This window comes from Acinonyx jubatus, chromosome C1 (genome assembly GCF_027475565.1).
Source record: "Acinonyx jubatus isolate Ajub_Pintada_27869175 chromosome C1, VMU_Ajub_asm_v1.0, whole genome shotgun sequence".
Classification (NCBI taxonomy): Eukaryota; Metazoa; Chordata; class Mammalia; order Carnivora; family Felidae; genus Acinonyx; species Acinonyx jubatus.
This window is the reverse complement of record NC_069381.1, coordinates 1,744,080-1,769,256: the sequence shown is the minus strand read 5'-3', so window position 1 is coordinate 1,769,256 and position 25,177 is coordinate 1,744,080. Positions and strand designations below refer to the sequence as shown.

The 25,177-nt window shown below is 60.9% G+C and overlaps 1 protein-coding gene across 11 annotated transcripts in view; it reads right to left on the bottom strand.

The window, feature by feature from the left end:
• PRDM16 (PR/SET domain 16) overlaps nucleotides 1-25,177 on the bottom strand; it is a 313,927-nt gene that overhangs the window by 136,939 nt on the left and 151,811 nt on the right. For 8 of the 11 annotated variants that reach the window (XM_053205846.1, XM_053205835.1, XM_027060654.2 and 5 more), the window contains one exon: nucleotides 24,638-24,688. The exons of the other annotated variants lie outside the window; for them this stretch is intronic. In XM_053205846.1, the coding sequence (XP_053061821.1) occupies nucleotides 24,638-24,688 (51 nt within the window). The remainder of the gene's footprint in view (nucleotides 1-24,637; nucleotides 24,689-25,177) is intronic. 11 annotated transcript variants of the gene reach the window in all.

Genomic DNA, 25,177 nt, shown 5'->3' with positions numbered 1-25,177 from the left:
GGACGGCGGCACATTAAATGCTGAACTTGACTGCGGTCCAGGCCCCGTCAGCGCACTCGCTCTCCTTGCATTGCCGGCTGGCCTCGGGGGCCCTGGCGGGAGCCCCCGGGGACAGAAAATGCCAGATCAGCAGGGCAGAGGGCTGCGTGGGCAGGGGGCTGGTTCCGGTGCCAAGGAGAAATGAGAGCCTGGGGGCTTTCAGAAAACGGGGGCTTTCTGTGCCTCGGCCCTGTTGGCGGAGGGGAGTCGGCTGGCGGATGAGGTCCCAAGCCCCGAGCTGCCCGCGGGCCGGGGACTGGAGACGGTTCCCCGCGCGCTGTCCAGGGCAGGATGAATCAGACCTTTCTTGGGGAAGTGCCTCCCCGCACAAGGACGTTTTAGTCAGACATAATTGCAAGGAAAAATAAACCTGCCTTAACAGAAAACAGCTTTCCAGTTGTTTTTTCCCGTCCTTGAAGGCCTTTCAACTCCAGGTTTTGGCAAGTCTTGGCCGGGGGTAATTGTCAACACGGTGCCGCGTCCAGAGACCAAAGCCAGCGGCACGGAAGTGGTACCCGCAGCTCGAGAGGGACCCGGGCGCTCTGGTGCGCGCACACGCCCTCCGCGGGGGCCGTCTGACCGCAGGCAGCAGGGAACTTGGGTCTTGGCCGCGGTGCACATGGCTCAGCAGCACCTCGGAGGCTCTGAGCCCCGAGCCACAGAGAGGCAGGCCTCGCGGGGGCAGCCGGAACCACCGGGCCGCTGCAGGGACCCTCCGGTTTGGGGCAGCCCCCTCCCACCCTCTGGGCTCCACCCCCGATTCTCAGGTCGCCCGGCAGAGAAAGGTCCCCCCGGGTCCTTGGTGGCCTCCTCTCCCCAGGGGCCTGATGCAGTTCTCGACGGCACTGGGCCCACCAGCTGGGCCCCGAACTGGCCCCTGAAAGAGGGCACCTGCCTGGAGCAGAGCTGGCCCCTCGGGGCCCGTGCTGTCAGGGTCGTGCCAGCCGACAGCATGTTGGATGACTGCCAGTCTGTACCCGCCCCCCCTGGATAGGCCCAACCAGACCCTCCTCCTCCCTCTGTCTTCCTTTGGGGGTCCCACCAAAGGGCCGTGGGGGCGAGCAGGGGACCCGGAACAGGCAGCTGTGGGCAGGGGCCGGGCTGGGGTCTGCCGGGCCTGGAGGACGGGACGCCCACCGCTTTGTCATCACCGACGTCCATGTTGTTCACGGGAGGGAACCTGTTACAGGGCCTGTCAGGCCCACGGCTGACAGGCCGATGTTACTCACTTGGCTGGGTTCTGGAAGACTCGGGCTCATTTGCCAGGCAAAATTAATGAGAAAGGAAAGACGTAAACGAGATAGTAATTTATGACTTCCACTGAGGCACTCTCTCTCCCCGCTCCCCACGCATGGGGGCGCATCTCATTTGAAATAACGCTCTGCCCTCGGAGGACGGGGCCGGGCCATGGAGCTGCCCTCACGGGCCCCCAGCCTGGACGCCGGTCCCGCCGGGCCATTGGTACACGGCGGGCCCCCGGGGTCTCCGGCACGCAGCGCGCCAGTTTCCAGCTCAGGCCACGGGGAGCAAATCCACGGCGTTTTGGTGACTCCCGTACCGTCGGTCCCGACTCTGACTTCCCGAGGCCCCGATGCGCCTTTCCTCTCCTCCTTGCCCTCGCCGCCACCAGCCCCCCAAAAACACAAAGAAGCATGTAAAGGGAAAGCTGGCAATTCGGCAGCAAAATAAACCTTTCCTAATGGCTACCAAACTTGCTGAGTGTCACAGCTATAGTGACTTTGTGCAGGGAGTCTGTAATAATCACGCAGCTCAGAGACAAGGCCTCTCTCCGGCAGGAGCCAACATGACAGGGCCTGGAAGGCAGGTGTTACTGTAATTAGCTATTGTTTGACTATCAAAAGTCAGGGCTGATTAAAGCCACTAAGCACGAGTGCACTATTTTATTTCAAAGAATATTTTGAACTGCACGCTGGGCCCTTTCAGAGAGGACCTTCCTTCCGCAGCCGGCTAAGAGCCCATGCCAGCAGTAATCAGACGCGAAATCTGCATAAACCTTCAGGGTTTAATTCAAGCAGAGACCTTTCATTAGAAATATGTTACTTTATGAAATCTGGTCGCCAGCAAGGGGAGAAAAATGTGACTTCTTAAGAAAAGTGAATGGCATCTCTTTAGTGATTAACCCGAGATTAATGGAGGTCCCCACTGCTCGGTCTAAGTCCATTTTATTGCTAATTCATTTAGGTACCATTTCAGATACGCTTCATGAAAGTTACCTGCCAGGGCGTCGGGCTTTGGCAAACGAGGATAGCCATTACGGTCAAATCCCCAATACACTTTTCATTAAAGAAGCTTTGAAAAGTGTCTCGTGTTAGTCTTTCTTCGCCTTTCCTTTTTGGGGACTTTCTATTTAATGTACTCAATTAGTTAAAGATTTGGATCCCGATTCATTATGCAGACATCGATGTGGCTGTTTCACCTTCGGGGCTCGCTCCCGGCGCCCCCGCGGAGCCCGCGGTTGGGGACCTGCCCCCACGCCCACGCGCAGACGCGCCACCCTGGAAACACACGTGGGCACACCCCAAAACGCAAGGATCCCGGCGCATGGGCAGGGGGCACCCCCACTCGCCACTTCTCCCCCAAAGGCCCCTCCCGTGGCCGAGCACCCCTGGTTCTTCTAGGCACGGGGGCCTCGGGGGTGGTGGGGCTCCTTCCACGTGGTTCAGAGAAACTAGGGTGTGGGTGGGTGGGAGGTTAGGGTTAGGTCCTGCCAAGCCGTCTCGCCCTGCCCCCATCCTGCTCCGGGGCTTCCTTCTGTCTCTGGGAGGGGGCTTTGCCTCGTCTTTCCATTCTGAAGGCATCCCCCACCACCCCCATGCAGGCCCTGACTTTCCTCCCAGCAGCCTCAGCCCCACCAGGACACCTGTTCAGGTTCAGGTGCTGCCCCCCGCCCCCGCCCCACATTCTGGCTCAGGGGGCGTCCCTGCCGCACCCCCGGGGGCTGTGGAGTGGGAGTCGCAGCCCAAGGAAAGAGGGTGGCTCAGGGTCCGGGGGGGCCTTTCTGTCCCTCATCTTTTCCCCAAATTGTATCAGAGCCTCGGTGTGTTTTGGGGGATTTGAACAATGCAGCAAAGAACACGGAACAACGTAAAACCTTTGCTGCCAATTGAGGACATTTTATTCTCTTCCCTGGGAGTTGTGCTTTTTCGTGGAAGGAACAGCTTTCTGGGTAAGGTGAGCCCTGCTTTGGCCAGACTCTGCCAGGCCCTGCTGCCTCATGCAGCCAGAGCGGCCAGGGTCCGGCCCCCCGGCTGCTGGGTGTGTCCCTCACCGACACCTGGCCTGAATGCTGACGTGGCACCTAGGCCCTGGCCACGCCCCAGACACACAGAACGACCTGCGGCCTTCTACATGCTGTTCCATGATGCTGGGCCTTTGCACATTCTGTTCCTTCTTTAGGAACACCTCTCCTTGGACAATAACTGATGGCTTCCACTCTGTTAGGTCCTGCCTAAACCTTCCCCAGCACGAAGCCTTCCGCAGCCCCTGCCCCACACGCCCCTTCAGATGGCCTGGGTGCCTTCTCTTCACCCCTCAGTGCCCGTGAGCTCCGGCCACATCAGCGGACTTCGTGTGAGCCCCTTAGACGGACAGGGCAGGGCACACAGGCCATGCAGGCCTCGTGACGGGTGTGGCTGATGAACGAGTGGACGGATGGACAAGTCTGTCTCACACCATACGTGGGGTCCCTGGGCCCCACAGAACCACTGAGGCGGATACGGCATGGAGGAGGGACCCCGATCCTCTCGGCAGATACACAGACCTGTGCGTCCCGCTCATTCCTCAGCACAAGCCCACCAGGATGACACGACACGGCCCTAGGACCACGGTCCCCACCGTTTGGCAGGTGAGAGCCCCCTCCCATGGCAGAGCATCCTGTGTTCTTGCAGGCACTGAGGCTTTGGGGGGGGCCAGTCCAGGCAGGGGGGGCCTGGGTGTGACCGAGCTGCGATCCCAGGGCCCGGCTGCCCCTTCACCGGCATGCCTCCCACAGCCACTGCCCTTCCTGGCCCTCGGGGGGCACGGGGCGCGGAGCTTTGCCCTTGCTCCGGCCCGGAACGCCAGCCCCCAGCCCCAGGTTAAGGCAGAAGCCGTGGGGTCCCAGCTTGGTGCCTCCCAAAGATCCAGGCATCACACTAGGAGCTTTTAAATCTCCCTCAATGAATGCGAAACCGGGGACATGTAGCCAACGTGTCTGTTATATTCCAAACCCGTGCCGTCCCAGGGCCAAACATGAGTATCAGGAGCTGAGCCCCGGGACACGCCGTGTCCTGAGAACCTGCCGGCTCCCTGCCGGCCAGGCCTGGTGTGGACGGAGCAGCAGGACCCACGGGACACCGACAGCCCGGGCTGGAGGGTCGGCCTCCGTGTGCTGTGGTGTTGGTTCCTCTGCGTCCCAGCGACTGGGAAGATGCGTCCAGCCCCCGCCTCTGCAGGTGGGGCCCGTAATGCATGATCTCAGGCTTCTTGCTCCTACTTCCGTCCTGGCCCACAGATACAAGAAGACAACAGCATCCCCGGGCCCCCAAATCTAGGACCTGGTACGATTTTCCATGAAAGAAACTGTCAGCCAGATCCCCCCTCTTCCCCCTGGTTTAAGCACTTCCTGGGCTCCAGTCATCTCTAGAAGCTTCTGGGAGCTTCTAGAACCTGCCATCCTCCTGCAACCCACAGGGGCTTTTTGTCCCAGCCAGGGTCACCCCCTGGTCAAACAGCTGCCCCCCTGGAAAAGAAAACCCACAAGCAAGGGTGCCTGTGGAGCTGGGAGGGCTTGTGTCATTGCGTGGGCGCTGAGTCCGTGGCAGGGGCCGTGTGTGATGGGATGGGGGGGCAGGGGGGAGGAGCAGGGGAGATGTGGGCGGATCTAGGGAGGCAGAGGAGAGAGGGGGACACTGGTGCCCTGGGGCTTCTGAGGGCTGGTGGCCACGGTGCTTTCTCGTGCCCAAGGGGCAGGGATGGGCAGACCCGGGACGAGGTCAAGCCAGAGTTGTCCTTGGCCTTCCTGTCACCCAGATCCACCTCCAGTGGACCTTGGCCGGCAGCCTGGCTTTGCCCCAGAACCAGAGCTGAGAGACATGGGCCCAGGCGGGTCTGCAGGACTGGTCAGCAGGCCCTGGGGCAGCTCTGAGGTGATCCCCGGAACCCGCTGGGCCTGGATTTGGTCGGCAGGGACTTCAGAGTGAATTCTTTACCCCAAAGTCCCCTTGTCACTGTTCTCTGAGGCGAGAGAGGCCTGGGGGCTCTGCCAGGAACAGAAGCAGCCATCAGGGGCTTTCTGGCCGTGGGTGACCCCGGGGACCTGGCTGGGGTCTGCAACAGCTTCTGGAAGGCGCTCCCCTACCCTGGGGCTTGTCCAGCCCGCCCCTTCCTTCCTCCTGGGTACCCGACACCAGAGGCTGGCCTCATGAATTCTGACTCGAGACTTCCAGGACCCGGTGGGCCTGAGGAACAGGACCTCCACCCCCGGCCCCGCCTCCCCGGGCCTGTCGTCAGCGCCCTCCACCCACCGCCCCACCTGCTCTGGGCCCTGAAGGTCAGCCTTGGCCTCTGCACATCCTAGCAGCCTTTTCCTGGTACCTGATCCTAAACCACACCAGAAACCCGTACGGGGGCGCCTGCTGTCCCCTGCCTGGAGGAACGGGCCAGAGACGTGTTGCCGGGACCCCCGTTTCCAGCAATGTCTAGCAGAACCTGGGAGGGACTGGTCGCCAGAAGGGGTTTGCTGCTGTGGGGGACCTGTGGCCGGTCATGGGGCCCGGAGAATGAGGGCCTCTGTACCTCGCAGGGCAGTTCCCTGGCCCTGGGGGCTCGTGTCCCTCTGGAGGAGTCTGAGTATTGGGTGGTTTTCAGGGATTCCCCCGCCCAGCAGAGGAGGCCATCCCCCCACCCCCCGCCCAGGGGGAGCCCCGGGTGAAGGCCGAGAGGACAGCAGAGCAGCCGGGAGGGGGACGTCTGCACCAGTCTCCCTTCTCTTAGAGGCGCGGGGTTGGGCTTGCTGGGGGCCCCGACCGGGTCACCTGCACCTCCAGAATTCCAAGAACATTAGGATATCCTAGTGGCCTCGGTGGGCTTTGGGGTAGGGGTGGGGGCGGGGGCCTAGCTCGGCAGAGGGCACGGGGTCCCCCAGCCTGTTTTCACCTGTTCATTGTCACCAGCAAGCTGGCTCCCCTGGAGGCCACGGTTTCTGCTGTGGACCGTGGAGTTTTCTGCTCCCAGAGCTGCCTGGGCTTTCTGTGACCTACCCTGGAGCTGGGGCCAGAGGGCCTGCCCACCAGCACGCAGCGTTGTCCCTGGAGAGCCGCGTGCCCCGCCAGGGGCCCCCTCACCTCTACAGCTGGCCCCGCACAGCCCGGCACCCTGTCCCCATAGCCCGTCTGACAGTCTCTTGTAAACGCACGTGTTAATTATCTTTCCACTGCTGTAATTTCTCCCCGTGGCCCATTAATTAAGGGGGGTCACAGTCTGAAAGCATGTTTACCCAATAAGCTTTATTTTTTAATTATCCTAATTGCTCGGAGACCGACAAAGACTCTGCTCTTCTCCTGGGGGATTGGCGGGTCACAAACACTTGCTCGCACCCTACCCGATGCTCCCCGAGTGGCCGGGTCTGTGTCCACAGCGGGGTCACGTGGCCCTTCCTTGGGGTCGGGGCGCTCACGGATGGCTGGCCGTGGGGCCGGTGGGCTGGCACCCAAGGCCTGCTCATTGTGTGTTCACACGCGTGTGCAAAGGTGAGCCGGAGTTGGTCACGGGCCGAGGGCCGAGGGCCCAGGCCGTCAGGGGTATGGGCACCTGCTTGCCAGATCCGGAAGTCAGGGCAAGTCAGCTCACGTACGTGCGTAAACTGCAGGCAAACCCAGCCCCAGTGTGAGCCCCAGTCAAACCTAAAACCACAGTTTGGGCTCCTCGTAGGGAGGTTCACTTCTGACCCGGCTCAGAACAGGCGTCAAGGACCTTCATGCTACAAGGAACCGGGGCCAGGCTGGGTCCCTGCCTCCGTGTCCTCTCCCCCTGATGGGGGGGGTAGTGGCCTGCTCTACCCCGGTTTACAGGTCAGCTGGGGGGTCAGTGGGGGCCGACCCTGTGGCCAGTCTGTGAGCCCACCCTTGCTTTTGAGCGACTCTGAGTCCAAAGGGCACAGACACGTGCAGAGGTGACGGCGGGGGGGGGGGGGGGGGTAGGGGTCGGGGAAGGCAGTCTGACAGCTCCCTGGAAAGACACAGAGTCACCTTAGCGCCCAGCGAGTCCACAGCTGGGTGTCTGCCCCGGAGAGTTGAAAACAGGGACACAAAGCGACACAGGAACACACACGTTCACGGCAGCACTCCCCCAAGAGCAAGAGGAAAGAACACGAATGTGCGTGGGATGGGGAGCAGGTGCAGGGGTCAGGGAGGGTCCACACGGCGGGATCGGGAGGGAAGCCCGGGGACACGCCAGGGTGGATGTCACTGGGAGGCAACCGGAACGCAGACCCCAGAGGCCACACACGGATTCCCTTGGTGGGACCGTCCAGAGGAGGCCAGGCCACAGAGACGCGGACCCGCGGCCGCCTGGGGCTGGCAGGGAGGGGGGCCTGGGGTGCCAGCTGCCGGGTCGGGGTCTCCTTGAGGTCAGTGAAGGTGCCTGGGGCCAGGCCCAGCCGGGGGCTGCCCAACAGCACGAAGGGACCGAACGCCACCGAATCGCTCTCTTGAAAACGGTTAATCCGTATGTTTGCGAATTGCGCCTCAATGGGAAGGAGAAAGAAGGCACAGCCTTGGTCCCAGAAGGCACAGCCTCGGCTGCACGTGCCCGCCGGCCGCTCGGAGGCTCCTGGGGGCTAAGGGGCGCGCGTCTGCCGAGGTGAGCGGGAGGAGAGGCCCCGCGCGCATTGTTGTGCGGGGATTAGGGGGTGCCGGCGTCCCCGTCCCCGGCCACTCCCTGCAGGCTCTCCTGGCGTCCGGCTGTGCCGGGCAGGCCTGCCTGTGCCGTGCAAGTTTACGTCTCTTTAATAAAGATTAAGATGTCAGAGGGCCAGCGTTGCACAAAATCCCACTTTTATTAACTTCCCATTACCAGCCGAAGGGCGAAGACCATTCCGGAGCTTCTGAGGCGGTGAGGGGAGGGCGGTTATTAAATATGCATTTATGACGACGGAAACCTCTGGCAGGGCTCGCTGACTCAGCACAACGGCCGCCGGCCTCCCTGCTGGACACAAGACGACGGAGACCTGGTGCAAAGCGGCAGCACGGCCTGGCCCAGGCTGCGGGGAGGGGGAAGGGCCTTGGCCGCTTGCACGGGGGTGGGGGGGCCCAGCGTGAGGGCCAGGGGCTCGCTCTGTGGTGGGCGCATCATGGGGCGTGAGGGTCCCAGGCCCACACCAGAGACTGACCGCCAGATCCGCCGTGCTGTCCAGACGGCACGCCGGTCCAGCCGGGGTTCACCATAACCTCCCCCGTGAGCCACCCGCAGCCTCCAGCCTCGGCCTCGCCCGATAGACCCCACAGCCCACCTGCTCTGGGCCTCTGGAAGGGCCTCGGTTGGCTTCACCCCTCCCCCGCTTCCCAGGAGCCCCAGACAGGTCCCCCGAACCACAGGCCACCTTGCTCCCCGCCTGCCTGCACCCCCAGGGTGAGCATCTGCTCACGCGGGGGTGGCAGGGTGGGGTATGTCCTCCCCGCCCCCCTCTCTGCTGCTCAGGCTCTCCCTTGGCGCCTTCCACGTCCGCAGCCCCTGGGGGGGGTGGCCCCAGCGCCAGGGTTCCCCGACTTTGTAAATCTACATCCACCTGCCCACGCTGACACCTTCGTGGCACATCTGTCTACGGGGCGTCACAAAAGCGAGGTGGGCCAGACCGACATCTTCATCCCTGCCTGCCCCCTTCCCCAGGCGCCCCTGCAAATGGCCTCATCCTGGCCCCAGGAGCTGGCGTCTGGCCCCTTGTCCTCCAAGTACTGAAGTTTCTCACTCTGAAATATCCCTCATACGGCCACCCCCCCACTCCTACTCTTGCCCCACCACCCCTGCCCTCGGCTCCCCACGCCCCATGTCCCCGCCAGACCCACCAGACCCTCCAAGCCCCCTCCCTCCTGGCCCTCAGGGGTTCTCAGCAGCATATCCTGCCTGCCGTGCTCTCAGCTCCGTCCTCATAGGCCTCTACCCGCAGGGACCTCCCCCAGTGGCCCCCAGAGGTGCCTTGGGGACGCCAGCCTGTGCTCCCGTCACAGCCCCTATGTGCCGTGCCAGCCTGCGGCCCTTCTGGTCACTTGCTCACATGCTTATCGCTTGAATTTGTGTCTTATTTGCCTCTTTGGTGTAATCAGACTGAATGCTTGTGTCCCCCCCCCCCCCCAAACTCACATGCTGAAACCGTAATCGCCAGGGTGATGGGTTTTGAGATGGGGCCTTTGGGAGCTGATTAGGTTTAGATGAGGTCCGGGGGGCTGGGCCCCCACGATGGGAAGAGGGCTCTCCTAAGCAAAGATGCCACAGAGCTTGCCCCTTTGCCCCTCCTCCCTCTCTCTGCCGTTTGCGGACGCCCCGAGAAGACAGCCGGCCGTAAACCAGGAGGAGGGTCCTCACCAGACACGAAGCTGCCGCGTCTTACTCCTGGACGCGCAGCCCCCACACCCGTGAGAGAGAAGTGCCTGTGTTCGGGCAGTCGGTCCTGTCTGTGGCTGTTTGTCATCACGGTGGAGCTGACCGACGGCCGCGCGCGCAGATCGAACCGTGCACCGCTGTGGCTGAGCGCTGAACGCCCCCGACCCGCAGCCTGCGGCCCATCGGTGCCCGCCCACGGCACAGGCCGCCGCTCCATCCGGCCCACGCAGTGGCCTGGCGGGCGCGGGGCACAGTCCCCAGCCGGCGGCCCCGCCTTGTCTGCGTTATCACCAGCATCACCTGCGGGGTCACGGAATCGCTTCCCCGCAGACAGCAGCCCCTCCGCGGTGCTCCCTCCTCCCTGACCGGTTTGAGAACAGAGCGCCCAGGGGCGGAGGCGGGCGGGGACCCCACGGGGGCCTTCGACCCGCGTCGCCTCCGATTAGGTGGGTCTGTCGGGGCCTTGAGATCTGCTGGGTTTGTCTTCTCCCCGTTGGCTGGCTCTGCCTTGAATGGACTCCCACCTTTCCTAAGTGGGGTGCTGACCCCTGGAGTCCCCTGTGCTGACAGAGTGCTCAGAGCAGAGTCTCTCAAGAAAAGAAAGGAGTGCTGGGTCATCAGAGTCCAGGGACCCGCCCGGGTGAGCAAAGGCACATTTACTTAGCAAACAGACACCTGTTGAACAGCATTGCATCCTACTGCTTAAAAGCACGGAGCCAGATGACCCCGCTTCGAACCCTGGTTCCACCTCTCACTGCTGCGTGATGTTGGGCAGGTTACTTAACCTCTCTGTGCCTCGTCCGTCCCCTGTTAAAGGGGCGCCGATCCGTCTAGACGGTCGGCCCCATAGCCAGTCTTTTGTAGCAAATACAAGTGCCCAAGGAAGCACCAGCCACGTGCGCAAGTGGGCTCGGTGCTCAGTCTTTCGCCCAGAAAACACCTGCCGTGGGGCCTTCGTTCAGCTTTGGGAACCAGTGGGGTAGGTGGCTTGGAAAGGAAAGGGGACGGAGGGGTCCACGGCACGGCCCCTTCCCGTCGTGCCGCCTCATGGCCCAGAATGGCAGCAAGTAAGTGCACCCCAGACCCGCCAGCGGCCGAGGAAACCGGCCCCGCGGGGGGCACTTCCGGGCTGCGGCCAGGCTGGAGGGTGACCCAGGCTGTGAGGGAAAGGCCCCTTCCACGAGGCAGGCCGTGCCATCGCAGCACCTGGGCCCACTGCGTGGCAGCGGAGGGGCGACCGGGCCGGCCTGCCCCGAGGGCTCGGCCGGTGTGGAGTGTGGGCGGGCTGGCGGCTGTCCTGTGCACCGGCCCTCACCCACCCCGGTGCTCGCTCAATAGCCTGTGCTCGGGCCTGTTTACCAAGGGGTTGAAAAGGCTTCTCGCTGCTGTGTAAACAGACTTCGCAAAGGCCTCTGCTTTCTCACCCCTACAGCTTTACTGAACGCATGTTATGAATTGGCCGGCTTATCGGAAGGGCCGTCTGGCAGTTAAAAGATGTTTCCACGCATTGTGAGGCTGCATGGAAACCAAGTTGTGTCAGCCCCCAGGACAAAGGGACTCAAGTGTTTGAGATGCAAAGATATTTTGACCCGACTACATCATTTTTCAAAGGAAAAAAGTAATTCACGGCTCACAATTCACTTGCTATCTTGCAGGAAGTCCTGTATTTCTTATTAACTCCCCAAGGCCTGCTTCTCTGTGCGAGAGGTCATCTCGGAGGGCCGGTATGTGAGGGACGTTTATGAGTTTTCTTTCCGTCTCTTCCTGTTGTTTTTTCTTTCAGTGCCGCTTCGTGTTTGTGAGGTACAAGCCAGGGCCCCGCGCTAGCCTTATCTCTGGTCTCCTCCCAGTCCAGGAACTCGAGTGGGGTACAGATTGTCTGTCCTATGCCTCCAGGTCGGAAAACAAGGTCCCGAGAGGTTAAGTGACTTTTGCCCAGGTCACACCCACCGGTGGCAGAGCCCGAACCGGAGTTTCGGGGCGGGGGTGGTCTTCTGATCTTTCTGTGGATCTCGCCTGGGTTCTCGGCTTCCTCATGTAAGGACTGCGTCTGGATGGGCTCTCAAAGACTCACCACCGTTATCACAAGCACCAACATCATCACCACCACCGTCACGTCCGTCTCCCCCACAGTCACCACCTTGGTCTCACTCGGAGTCCTAAGCACGGGCCGGGTGCTATTGAACGTGTGCTCTATGCATAGTATCTCATGTAATCGCTAACCAGAACTCTGGGGCAGGAGCTATTATCACCCGCACTCTGCAGATGAGGAAACTGAGGTCCCAGAGGATGAAGAAACCCTCGTGCGATCCTTTGCCTTCTAAGAACTTTCCAGCACCAGACCTCCCAGGTCCTTAGAGAGCGCCGTGGATAGGCCTGCATGGCGGCCGCTCGGCAGCTCATCGGAGGCCGAGCAGAAAGGCAGCCTTTGGGCTTAGCTGAGCGGGACGTCTCTAAAGCTGGGCTTGGGGGTCTGGACCCCGACACCACAGGAACCAGGACAGCTCTGGAAGTACTCCCACGGGTGCAGCGGGGCAGGGGTGCTTGCTGGGGTTCGCAGGGCTGTTTGTCCTGCTGGCGGATCAGTGTTCCCCCCCCCCCCCTCGTCACAGTGAGGCGGCGGTGAGGCCCCGGGGGCAGGACCAGGAGGGGGCGACGGGGAGACACAGAGCTCTCCGTGCCTCGCGTCGCGTGTGGCGGTTTCCGAGGAGGCAAATGATGTGTCATGATGGAGACCAGGGAGCCAAAGAGGGGCGAGGGCTTTGAGGAGTGTTACGGTGGCCCTTCGAGGCCGAAGGCAGCTGGCCTGTGGGACGTTTGCCGCACTGGCGGGAGGGCAGACCGGGGACAGGGCGGCAACCAGTGAAACCAACCGGGAGGGGAGGTGGGCGCCAGCCCAGGCCAAGGGGAGGCCCCACCCCCAGCACCCGGTTCGGGGGGGACGCACGCTTCCCGTTCAGATCCCAGAGGGTGAGCCGGCAGACCGTCCCGAAAATGCCTTGCTGGGGCCCCCAGGGAAGGGCCTCTTGTACCGGGGTCTGGGGCTGGGGGCCTTCTGGCAAGGGCCCAGTTTGCAGCCCGCTGCCTGCGTGACTGCGGTGGGTGAGTTGGCCCGTGTGACCCCAGGGAAGAAAAGTATCTGCCTCGCGGAGCTGCCGTGAGGCACCCAGCACGCCTGTCACCCGGCTCAGGCTCGGGACCACGGCAGGGAGTGGGCAGCCGGGGCTCCTGCCTCCCTGGGGCCTGACTTCACACACGGAAAGACACAATCGCTGTGGCCCGGACACGGGAGCTGTCCTGCCCACCCACGGCTGCTCACCCGAGCACCTTCCGGTCGGCACTGGCCTTGACCCTCGTCCTGGGTGAGTGAGTGGGGAGAGACACAGGCCCCCCTTCCGGCTGGTCCTCCCTCCTGGAGGCCTGTACGCTGGCAGACGTGGAGCAAAGGCGCCCCTTGTCCCCCCGCTGTCCCCCGGCTCGGGCGGCCCCCGCCAAGCCAGACCTCTCCCAGGGCTAACTTGATGTCTCTCTCCCCCTCGCTAGCTCTCCTTCACTCTTGCCTCTGCCCTTCTCGTCCAAACCAGGAACACAAAGGGAGGAAAGCTATTCAAAATTCCTCCTCCTCATTTTATATCTGCTGCTCTCTGGGAGTTTAGGACTCTCTTCCGATAATTATCTGCCCTTTCGAGGCCTTGGTAACCCGGAGCCTCTGGTCTGGGAGGCAGGAAGAAAGTGCCGGCCTGCCCGCCGCACGCGGGACGCCCTCCTGTAAACTCTGAATGTGCACCGGCTCGCCCGTCCCCTGCACACCCAGCGCGGCGCTGGGGAAGAGGAGTTTTGTTATTATTTTTTGTTTGTTTTCGAATCTCTCCTCCCTCTCAGCTGATCCGTGATGAACATCACATCAGACTCTCTTTATGTGATAATTTTCCATCCCCGGCAATGCAAACATTTCTGTGGCTAATACTCAGAATCTTGGCCATTGCTCAGAAATAACAGAGGCAAGGTTCCAACATAAAATAATAAGTCTTGCCTTTTATTACTTAATTTATCAACACTATACTGGAGAAACATCTTGTTAACTGGGTTAAGAAGAAACCGTTCACCAACACAGCCTTGGCTGATGGAAGGGGACGTCAGGTGGAATAATGAATCCTGTTAGCATACAAAGAGGCCGGTGCTGAAGGAGGGTATTATTCAAAGAAGGAAATATTATTAAGTAAGAAAACGGGGCACTCACAGTGAATCTGTTAAATTAAGAATCCCACTCTTCCTGGCCAAAATCTATTTGTTATCCTCACAATTTCCCCTGTATATAACAGGGGATTAAAAGAAAGGGAAAATTGTCCGGAGGACTGACTCCTTAGAATCACCGACCGTGCGGGGACACGGCCAAGCCCACGTGGCAAGATGGGGTCACTGCCACCCGAAAGGAACAGAGAAAACAGCACAGGAGGCTCTCGGAAGCTCACCCCACCGTGACAAGGGGTATCTGACTTGGAACTTTGCCGCCGGGCGTCCCCAGGGGACCAGGGGCACGAGGCCATTGGCACAGGTGACTGAGGTCCGGGAAGGACACGAACCCCGGGAGGGCAGCAACCCGGAGGAATCCCACTGCGCACAGTAGGCGCTTGGTCAGTGTTGTTGGGTGACTGACGAGGCCATGCTGCGGTGACGAACCTGGAGCCCCGAAGACAGGACCAAATGGCTGCATTTCTCCCGTCTGCCTCGCGTGATTCACAGCATGGCTCTGCTTATGCTAAGTGCCTTGGGAGCTGTCCAGAACTTTCTGGCTGCGGTGTGGGAGGGCAGGGAGCTCTGGGGACTGTCACACCGGCAAGCGGCCGCTGGGTGTAGAAATGCCCACTGGCCACGCGGCTCGGCCAACCACAAGGCGGGCCGACGGCCGCGCAGTACCGCGGTCCGGGAAGGCAGAGGCCCACACGATGGGTGAGTGGCCCGGCATGTCGGCAGGACGGGGAATCTTGGCCACAAGGGGTTTATGGTCCAGCAAACGGGAACACCGTCCACGGGCCGGCCGTCACCACCAACCACAGTGGTAACGTCCTTTGCCATCTGGCGTTGGCGTGGGCCAGGCACTGGATAAGCTCTTCACGTAAGCCAACATATTTAACAACCAAAATACCGCAGACAGATGTTCGCTTCAAAAGAAGTCAGCCATCACGTCACAGCAAGGAGTGACGTCATCATTTTTGTATTGTTTCCCCGCGGCCTTTCCCTGTATGTGCGTCCTTCTACACGCACGTATGTTTTACAGAAGATGTGTGTGTGTGATTGCCACTTTTCCAAACTCCTGTTCTTAAAAAAATTAACACTCTTTATTTTTTAGAGAAGTTTAGTCTTACAGGAACCCGCGTGTGAAGTACGGAGGGTCCCCGTAATCCCCCTCCCCTCCCAGCTTCCCCTGTTTTGTTTTGTTTTGTTTTTAATTTTTTTTTTCAACGTTTATTTATTTTTGGGACAGAGAGAGACAGAGCATGAATGGGGGAGGGACAGAGAGAGAGGGAGACACAGAATCGGAAGCAGGCTCCAGGCTCCGAGCCGTCAGCCCAGAGCCCGACGCGGGGCTCAAACTCACGGACCGCGAGATCGTGACCTGAGGTGAAGTCGGACGCCCAACCGACTGCGCCACCCAGGCGCCCCTTCCCCTGTTTTTAATAGCTTGCGTTAGTGTGGTCTTTTGTCACAAGGAACGCCCGTCATTAATATTGGGGGGGTCCCTCCTGGATTGGACTTTCTCTGGGTTTGGATGAATATCAGGCTCACGCAGCCACCACGGGTCACACAGAATAGCTTCGCTGCCCTAAAAATCTCCTGTGCCCCGCCTGTTCACCCCCATCTCCCTCCCAAACCCTGGCAAACACTGAGCTTTCTGCTGTCTCCATGGTTCTGTCTTTTCCAGAACATCACGGCATAGCCTTCTCAGATTGGCTTCTGTCACTTGGCCCTGAGTACTTACGGCTCTTCCTGTGGCCTGACAGCAAAGCCCTTGTTTTACTGCAAGGTCATCTGAGTGCCTCTTTGTAGCGCCCCCGCCCCCCCGCCTCCCCGCCAATCCTGGGGGTCCGTGCCCAGTAGGTCAATGTCAACAAAAGGAAGAGGCTACCTTCCCTCCCGCACAGGGACCCGGGACACCCCCATGACTGATTGGCATCGCGATTTTCTGGCAACTCTAGACCGCACACCAGAGCCCCTCCGAGGAACAAGCGATCGTTCCTAAGGGCCGGACGCACGTAAGAGGCCCCAGAAGCCGCCAGGCATCCTTGTCTTTCCCTGCGTGCTCACAATTTACTTGCCTCGCCGCGGACTCCGTTCTCTAGCCCCGCTTTAGCTTGTCACCTGGGAACTGGTCACGTGCCAGCTCCGTGCCGCCTCCTGCAAGAAGCCTGCCACAGTCGAACGCGCCGGGGTCCCCGCCTCCACCCCCTGTGCTGCAGGACCACACCCCTGCCCTGACGGGCACAGCTCGCTCTCCCGCCCTGCGGATGTGGGTGCGGCGCGCTCCTGCTGAGCCTAGGCCCCATGATGACAGTGCGTGTCCCCTCTTCTTCTGCCATCACTGTGGGGACAACACGTCCCATGGAGCCCACTGTTCCGAGGAGGGTGACAGACATTCAGAGCAAACCACACAGCCGAGCCCAGCCTGGAGCAGCCGACCCGCACACGTGTAGGTGAGGACAAATGAGCGTTGTCTTAAGCCGAGTTTGGGGGACCGTTCGTTACGCAGCATCACGTGGCAATAGCTGACTGAGACACCCACTTCCACTCCGCGCAGCCTCACTCTGGCTTCCCTTCCTCTGAGCGCAACGGGGGCCACGGTTTGGTGCCACCCGAACACTGAAGCGCGTAGGCGAGCTCCGTCTGGTGGGAGGCGCTGGAGACACGTGCCAGCACACGGTTCCTGAGAACGCTGGCTTCAGGGTCTCGTCGGCTGGCATCTGGAGACTCCTGGCCTCCCCGCTGAATCACGCGGCCTTGGGCAAGTGACTTAAACCCCCTGTGCCTTAGTTTCCTCCTCAGGAAAGTCAGGACAGTAACGCCCATCTGGGATGACTGGGGACCAATGAGCTTATGGACATGATGCTCCGTAAGTGACAAAACAGAGGACATCCTCGCCGGGGCAAGTAGGGCCGGATTCCTCTTCTCTACAACCCCCTGCACCTGCCTCTCCCTTCCCCCCTCGGGCCCTCCTCCTGGTGCCTGGACCTCTCACAAGGCAGTGCGTGTGGCCAGCCCAACAGCAGCACGAGCCTCGAAGCTGCCGTGGGTGCCGGGGCCGAGGCCAGAGGCTTGGTGCCGGCCGGTATCGGGCCCACGGGGGCCACCACCCGCACCCCCGGGCCTGTGGCGTCAGGAGGTGACGCAGGAAGCCAGGGCCACAGCTCAGGGGCAACGGCGAGCGGAAGGCCAGCGGGGATGCTGGCGGACCCGTCCCCTCCGCAAGCCGGCGCGGGTGTCCTCTTGCTTGGACGGCAGGTGGCCTCGCAGGCGGGGTGGGCAGGGCCCAGCCTTCCCTGCTGAGAGTCTCCGCTGGCCAGGCAGGCCTTGGAGACCCCTGAATGCAGGCCCTCTCGTCCCGTCTCCAAGCAGAGGGGGCCTCCCCAAGCCCTCACGCGGGCCTGCGCGGGGGGCGCCACCGAGGGGACCTCGGGAGCCAGCCCTCCCTGGAGGCCTGGGGGTGCTTGACACGTGCCCCGAGAGACAAGCGGGCACGGCACAAGTGACCGCGTGGAGGGAGGGTCCCCCGCGTCCACAGCCACTCGCACTGATGTCTTTCACCCTGGAGAGGGCAGGCCCCCCTTGACAGCCCGTGTGTGAACACGGGAAGTCGGCCTCGCACGCAGGAGGGTGGACAGTGACGGGCTCTCCGAGCGGAGGTGAGCCGGGCCTCCTCGTGAGAGCATCTGTGTGGGGGAGAGGCCCCCCAGCCGGTGACGCCCCGTGTCGCTGGGGTGCACGTGTCTGCGCGTTTAAGGCAGAAGACTTGCTAACTAGGCCTCTGAGCTGATGTATTTTCTCTCCTAATAGTGAGGCACAATTTAATTAACTCGCTATTGCACCCACCTGAAGATTACCGAGTTTATTCACACCACCATCTGGCTCCTATAAAGCCAGTAATGTAGATAATAAATCTGCTTCATTACCCGGCGTGAGAGGCGTTGTGTCACAGTCTTTCCCGGCGCCCTCCCGCGAGTGCCACCCTGGACACCCCGAGGCTCGGTGCGGTTTCCAGGGGGGCCCCGCTGCCCGTGGCCGTCCCCACACCCCCGACGTCCCCCCAGGAGGCCCCGCTGCCCAGAGCCGTGCCCAAGTGCTGTCTTGTCACCCAGCCGACTGCTGGGACCGAGTCAGGTGCTGACGCCCATTATCTCCCGGCCCGCCGAGAAGGAGCCGGAAACGCACGAAGCCAAGCTCAAGGCTGAGGGCCACGCCATCCAGGGCCAACCAGATTCAGAGGGCAGGGGGGGCGGGGCGGGAGCGGCAGTGCCGGACCGGCCCAGCCTGCCCGGGTCTCCGGAGCAAAGGAGAATTTCTTTTGTTTACCTTCCGGGTTAAGGCGTATTTCCAAGTGCTGAGTCTGCCCTTGGAAACTGGTGATGTTTTATCTGCCTTTGAGATTTAAGTTTGGGCAGCTTGTGTGCAGGGCGGCTGGGGGTGGGGGTGGGAAGGGCCTGACCACAGCGGGGCGGGGGGGGGGGGACCCCCATCACCTGCTCCCACAGGTCCCGCCAGCGGCTGCTGTTGGGCACCGAGGGGCCTCCCGTCTGCCTCCTCCGGGAAGTACCCCAAGCTGTAGCCCAGAAAGCTTTCAGAACCTGTTTCGAAGGAGGCGCTCCAGGGAGAGCAAGAAACCCAGCTCAGCTCGTTGCTTTCTCAGTTGCAAGAAAGGGGAGGAACTAAGCACTCTCCCCCCCCCCCCGCCCCCCGCCTCCCCCCCAGGTGTGGCTCTGAGAGCAACATGCCCCCCACAGCCTGCCCACAGCCCGAGGGCGCCCTTCCTCAGGCACAGCAGATCCCCCCGGCAGGTGACAAACTGATGTGCGGCTTTAAGCTGGTTTCAGGGATCCCTAGGGTGGGGCAGGGGCAGAGAAAAGGGAATCGACCCAATTTAGGGGCGCAAAATGCAAGAAGCTTACGTTTATAACGTTGTCCCCCAGCCCTGCGGCTGCCCCTAGGTCTCCCATGCTGCCACTGTCCGCCCATTAATCACCCTTATCAGGGCTGGAAGTGCCCCCCCCCCAGCCACCGCCCCCCCCAGGGACAAGTTCAGGAGCTTCAAGGTGGCCAGAGGTCAGAGTCCGCCAGCGGTGGGGCTGAGCCTCCGGGCTGCGGCCCCTCCCTTGGGCCTGACTCTCAGCCCAGGGCACCGGGGCCGCTGAAGTCACACCTAGGCGGCCTCTTCAGATAAGCGTCACAGTTGTGAAATCAGAGGCCTCCTGAGGCATAGGGGCCGGAAGCTAGACTAGAGGCTGGGCCGAGGCGGCCGAGGGTCCCTGGGACCGTCTGGGGAAGGGGACTGGCGGAGGCCGTGCTCTGCACTCTGGTCTGGTCTCGGCCCCCTCACACCTCTCCGCTTTGCAGCCTTTGATTCAGCAAAATCAGGGGTGCGAACTTCTTAGGAGTACTTAGTTTCCATGGCAACCGAAGCTGACCTCAACATTATTGTTCTCAAGAGGCACTGACTTTACTATATGTTCATTCGCTGAATTAATGGACTCCTGGCTCTTTTGTCAGCGGCCCCCGAACAAAGGAAAGAGAGACGAGTAGTCAAAGGGCTTTCAGCCACTGCCCAGCCTTTTGTCCGGGGCTTACTGCGTCCAAGCAAGTCTATTCAGCCCGAGATTATCAAAATCAACTCGGGGCTGTCTCCGTGGCAGCTAAACACACTTTGATTTCATAAAGACATAACCGATCCCCCATGCAAATTATTAATTGTGACTGCGGGGTTCTGAGGGCTTGGGTCTCTGGTGAGATTTTGGGGGGGGTCATAAAGCATGTTTGCAGGTACACGGGGCGTCGGTGGCTCCCGGGGGTCGCGGGCTGGGAGGTGAAGTGGAAAAAGGAAAGGATGGCCGAAACTACCCTCGCCAGCACCAGCGAAGCGGAAGGACCACAGCGAACCTTCCCGTCCCGCTAAGACCAGCTGAACCCAGCCTGTGCACGTCAGCGCCGTAAGCTGGGGCTTGTGCATTTTCCGACCTCCTTCGTGTTCCAGCCACGTCCCTTCCGTCTCCACCGCCCTCCCTGCCACCCGGGAGACACCTCTGCTTCCCCCAGAACGAGGCCAGAGAGACCGCAGAATGAGACACTGAACACAGGTACCCGTCTGTGGGCGTGGGCAAGGCCAGGAACCGGGCTCGCAAACCGCCGGTCCCAGCTTGGTCGCACCGCGCTTGGACCTCGGGCCGTGTGGGCCCCTCAAGCGATTGTTGCACAACAGGTACTCGGCGGTCGTCCGGTCGTCCGTCCCGTCCGCTCCCACCTTCCCGGACGCTTGAAGAGTTGTCTTTCCTGACTCCCTGGCCGGCCTTCCCTAGCCCCCAGGTGCCCCCAGGGGGGATCCCGGACACCGGAGGCATTTCGCCAGGGCCAGGCTATGGAACACGTCCGCGCACAACAGCCCAGTGGTGCAGACCACGGCCCTAACATCCGAATAATCATTTCACAAATAATAATAATTATCAATCAATCACCCTGTGTGGACAGTGCCAGGCTGGCCTATCAGATGGCTTTTATGACCTGTGGCATTTTGCACGTAATGACAGGGAGAGATTTATGGAGCCATCGCGCCCCGTCTTCCAGCCGTGGGACTTCATTAACTTCCTTTAGTTTCGAGTCTCCGCGGCATCGCCCCCCCCCCCCGGTCCCCCCTCCCCAGAAGGGCGCAGAGCGCTGGCTGGGTGGCTGTGATCCTCACCCCCTGGGCTCCTCAGGGGTCCTACCCCTACTGCTGCACATTCCTGAGTGCTGGGGGGGGTGGGGCAGACGGAGAAGGGAGGAGAAGAAGAAATAAAAATAAAAAAGGAAAAGGTCACTTCCTTTTGTTTGCCTTCCCCCCCAGTTGTACCGTATTAACACGTCCTTCCTTTTCAAGATGGTCAAAGAAAACAAGATAAAGTGGGACAAAGGGAAGGCTGCTGGGGCTTGGTGTCCCCTTTTCATATCACCAGAGAGATTAAATCAAAATTCTTTTAGCTGATATCATCTCCCCGGGTGGACTGCACTCTTGTTAACGGATAAATTCAAGCCCTCCAGAAAGTCAAAGAATAAATTTAAGCCTTTTGCCAAATGTCTATCCTATTGGATTTTGATAAGACGGCCATTGAGTCTTAATAACGTCTTGCATCCATTTTCAGTAGGCCCTGAACGCGGCTCTTTATTCGTCCCCAAAGCCTCTTCGCTGGGCCTTTTTATTACAGGCTCCGGAGGGCTCTCCAGGGAGCCGGGCGACCCGAGTGATGGATGGACAACTCACTAGATTATCTCCCGCAGATGTTTGCTCTGCTGGAGCCCCGGGCTTTCCCTCTAAGTAAACAGAGACTAAATAGAGTCCGCCGGAGGGAGCAGTCCCAGAGGCCCGGCACCGAGGCTGGAGGAGGCGACGCGGCCGGGCCGCAGGCCTGCAGTCACGCTGCGGCCCAGGGCGCGCGCCTGCCCGGGCAGGCGCGGGGGACAGAGAGGCCTGCGCGGCTGTGGGGGACACAGTGTCAGAAGTGCTGGTGGCCCCAGGATGGGGGTGCAGGGAGGTCAGGGGCGTGGCTCACAGGCTGTGGGCGCGGTCACGCCAACGGGAGCCCCGCCCTGTGCCTCAGGCCATGCGACAGCCCTGGTTCGAACCCCACCTCCCCTCAGGAGTGCAGGCGCCTCCAGCCTCCCCGGTCCTGGGGTCCTGCCCCCCCCTGCAGCAGAGGGATTCCACGCATCACCTGTCCAGCAACCTGGGTCTCTAATGCTTAGAATTTATAGCCACGACTTCCCACCAAATATCACATTTTCTGCGTCTGTTGTCAGGCCATTGATTGCATGAATCACCTTTTGTTACACTTGACTGATGCGCAAACAGAACGGGAAGTATCCTTATCCTAAGGACTGGATAACCAAAGCTCAGAGATGTCGGCAACCAACCCAAGCCCCCCCCACAGCGATTCCCCGGGGTATTTTTAAAGCTCCCAGGCCTGTGGGGGAGCACAAGCCCTGCTCAGCCAGACACAAAAATCCCAAACCCCAAAACTGATAAATGGGGGTCCACCTCGTATCACCAAGGAGTTCACTAAATGCACGCTTAACACAGCCCACGAGGCAGGTGTGGTTATAGTCGGTCGTGTGTGTGTGTGTGTGTGTGTGTGTGTGAGTGACACGCATCCGTTTGTACAGTGGGACCTTCTTTTTGGAAAGAGGGTCAAAGGAATGTCGCATTTACCCATTTTTCAGCCTCGGTGCATGATCCCATTTGGCGTGTACCTTAGCCCCGATCTCCCCCCACCCTTCACTCCCTCCCAGATTGTCTGGGCGTGGAACCGTAACCGGATGGGTCCAGATCTAAGCACCAAGGTTAGGTTTTGATCATCCCACCAGTGTGACCCTGGGCACCCATCCCGTCATACTTGAATGCCCCCAAAGCTGATAATGTCTAAGTTCAGTGCGAGGCCGGAAAAATCCCAGAGTTCAGTGGATGGCCGAGCGCTGTGTACCAGCTTCTCAGTGTGTGTGTGTGTGGGGGGGGGGCGTTGCATGAGGAGGTGGGCAGAGCCCCCCGAACAGGGGCCTGCAGGGCAGCCGAAGGCAGAGGTGCCCGGCTGGGCGTGAGGGGGCCTGTTTCAAAACAGCCGCCAAGGCTCGCTCTGCTCCGGGGCCCGGGCCCCCCTGACCGTCGGGTCTGTTCAGATTCTGTCTGAGGAAACCTGGGACCGTCCGACGGGCCTCACGAGGGCCTGTGTTTGATGGGATGCCCGCACCGAGCCCCGTGAGTGGGTCCCACCCATCCCCTGGGCGGGTCTCAAGGAAGACCCCCGACCGTGTCAGCCAGCACCCGGTGGGCTGACTGTTTACAAAAGAAAAATGCAAATCAGGAGCACCACAGACGATATGCCGACTGGAGTCTCCACTCTCTCTTTCGGTCACGGCTCAAAGCATCCAACACTGGCCTCCTCCCCATCCTCACATTTAGACTTAACCTCCTTCTTCTTTTAATGTTTTTATTATTTATTTTTGAGAGAGAGAGAGAGAGAGAGAGACACACACGGAGCGTGAGTGGGGGAGGGGCAGAGAGAGAGGGGGACACAGCATCCGAAGCGGGCTCCAGGCTCCGAGCTGTCGGCACAGAGCCCGACGCGGGGCTTGAACTCACAAACCGCGAGACCATGACCTGAGTGGAAGTCGGACGCTTAACTGAGCCATCCAGACGCCCCTCGACTTGACCTTCTGGCCTTGAGCCTTGAGCCTTGCCCCCATACCCGACAACCGTCTGCCTGTCCTACCGGGAACGTATCACCCCTAACCTCCCGCCTGGCGGCAGATGGTCAGCTGCCTGTTCACGGTGAGCAAAGTGGAGATTTCGTGTTCTCCTACAGGTTAAGAGGCTGGAGTTGACTGCAGCTACCTTTTTACGGGAAGAGAAAAGACCTCAATTCGTTGAAATACGGGAAACCTGTGTAAAGTCTCTACCCCCTTACATCCTTCAGGGAAACAGGAGTTTGTTCCCAGAGGCTGGAAGAGGGAAAGAAGTCTGTGGGGATCCATGCTGCGTTTTAAGGAAGAAAGGCCTCAGGCCGCCCTGGGCAGTGAGGCTGGGACTGGACGTTGTGGTTTACGGAGAAGAAGGAGTTCCTTTAGGAGGTCACTGCAGGGTCAGACAATGCCTTCTTTGGCAGGGTTTCCTCCCAAATCGGCACCTCTGGGGCCGAGCCTGGCGAGAAGGGGCAGGTCCCCCGTCCCTTGCGGAGGGCACGGCCCAGACCCTCCAGCCAGGCACAGGGATCTCCTGCCATGTTGGCCGGTGCTTGTCCCTGCTCGAGGACACGGACGCCCAGCTCACACCTCAGCCTCCTCCCCCTGGGAAGGGCCGACTGTGCCCCGTAAGCAGGTGGCGGGAGCCACGGCACAGGACGGGAGCCCGAGCGTCCGGACGCTGTCTTGCGTCCTGCTCAGGGGGGGACTCCCCGCCTCGCTGGGCAGTGCTCGGAGGCAAGCGTGTCGGGAGAGGGCTATTGCCATTCTACTGGAGAATCCAGAAGAGACGGTCAGCTCCCGTGTGTGAGTGCAGGTGTGGCTGTGTGTGCTGTGTTTGTGCGTGTGCGCGGGTGACCCGAGCTGGGCGGGAGAGCCGGGCCCCCTCTGGCAAACGGCTTCTGGGTTTGGGGGATGATTTCTGGGTCTGATCCCCTCTGTGACTGGCCAGCCCGCGGTGCACAGGATGCCCCCCCGGGTATTGGGTTTTTTCTGGGCCTCGTTTATCCTCTGGATCTTGTAGAACTAATGTTTGCTGCCCCGCTGTCGCCATCGCCCCCGGTAGAGCAGGCGGCCGCGCCCACGCTGACACTCTCTCTCACCTAACAGGCTGCTCATTTAGCACCCAGCCCGACCGAGCCCTCTCTGGAGGCTGAGCACAGCAAAGGCTTTGTTGGATTTTCAGCCAATTGTGGGGATTTTCCCCTCTCCGTATTCTTTTCACATGAGCATCCAGTGAAGACGGTTAAACAAACACGACCCGCGTTTATTTAATTTCCCGCGTCCGCGTGGCCTGAGTGTTCCCATGGGTGCGGGCTCTCCCGGGTCTCAGGAGTCAGGATGGTTCAGTGCCCCCCACCCGCTCACAAGATGAAAACAAGCGTCCACCCTAATGTCGTCGGCGTCACCGCCCCGTGCACGCGCTCCGCCCGGACAAGGCATTGCTCCCACCGCGGACCTGGCTACGCGCAAATGAGCTCAGGATCGCACGCGGGCCACGGCGAGGGAGAAGGCAGGGAACCAGGTCTCCTACCTTTTGGATGCAGACCTCCTGGGATGACACCTCCGCATCCGTCAGCATTTGCTGCAAAACAATGGTGAGAGGGGGGGGTTAGTTTCTGAGGAACCGAATGCCCATCTCGGGCTGCGGCGGCTGTAAGCCGTGGGGCAGATCATCCGTCCCCTGAAATGACCAGGGGGCGGGCGACCCAGTGGCTTCTCCGTGAGACGGAAGAACGTGCCCTGTTGAGAAGTCAGGGCCTTTCGTCCCACGGCGTCTGCTGGTTTGTTGAGAACCACGAGGGCCCCTCCTGGACGCCACGTCCCTGGGAAGGCAGCCGGGTCCTTGCCAGGAGGGAGCCACTCTGTGCGGCCCACCCCGGTCCTTAAAGCAAGCCACACGCTATTAAACACAGGTCGGTGGGGGCAGGAAGACGTTTCGAAACGCGCAACGGACTCTCTCCTGTGTCCCGAGCTCCGCCAGCAGAGAGGGGCCCGTCTGGACGTGCCCCCCTTGGGCCACGCACGGCGAGCGGGAGGACGCACGCACCCGCCTGCGTGGGACTTGCAGTCT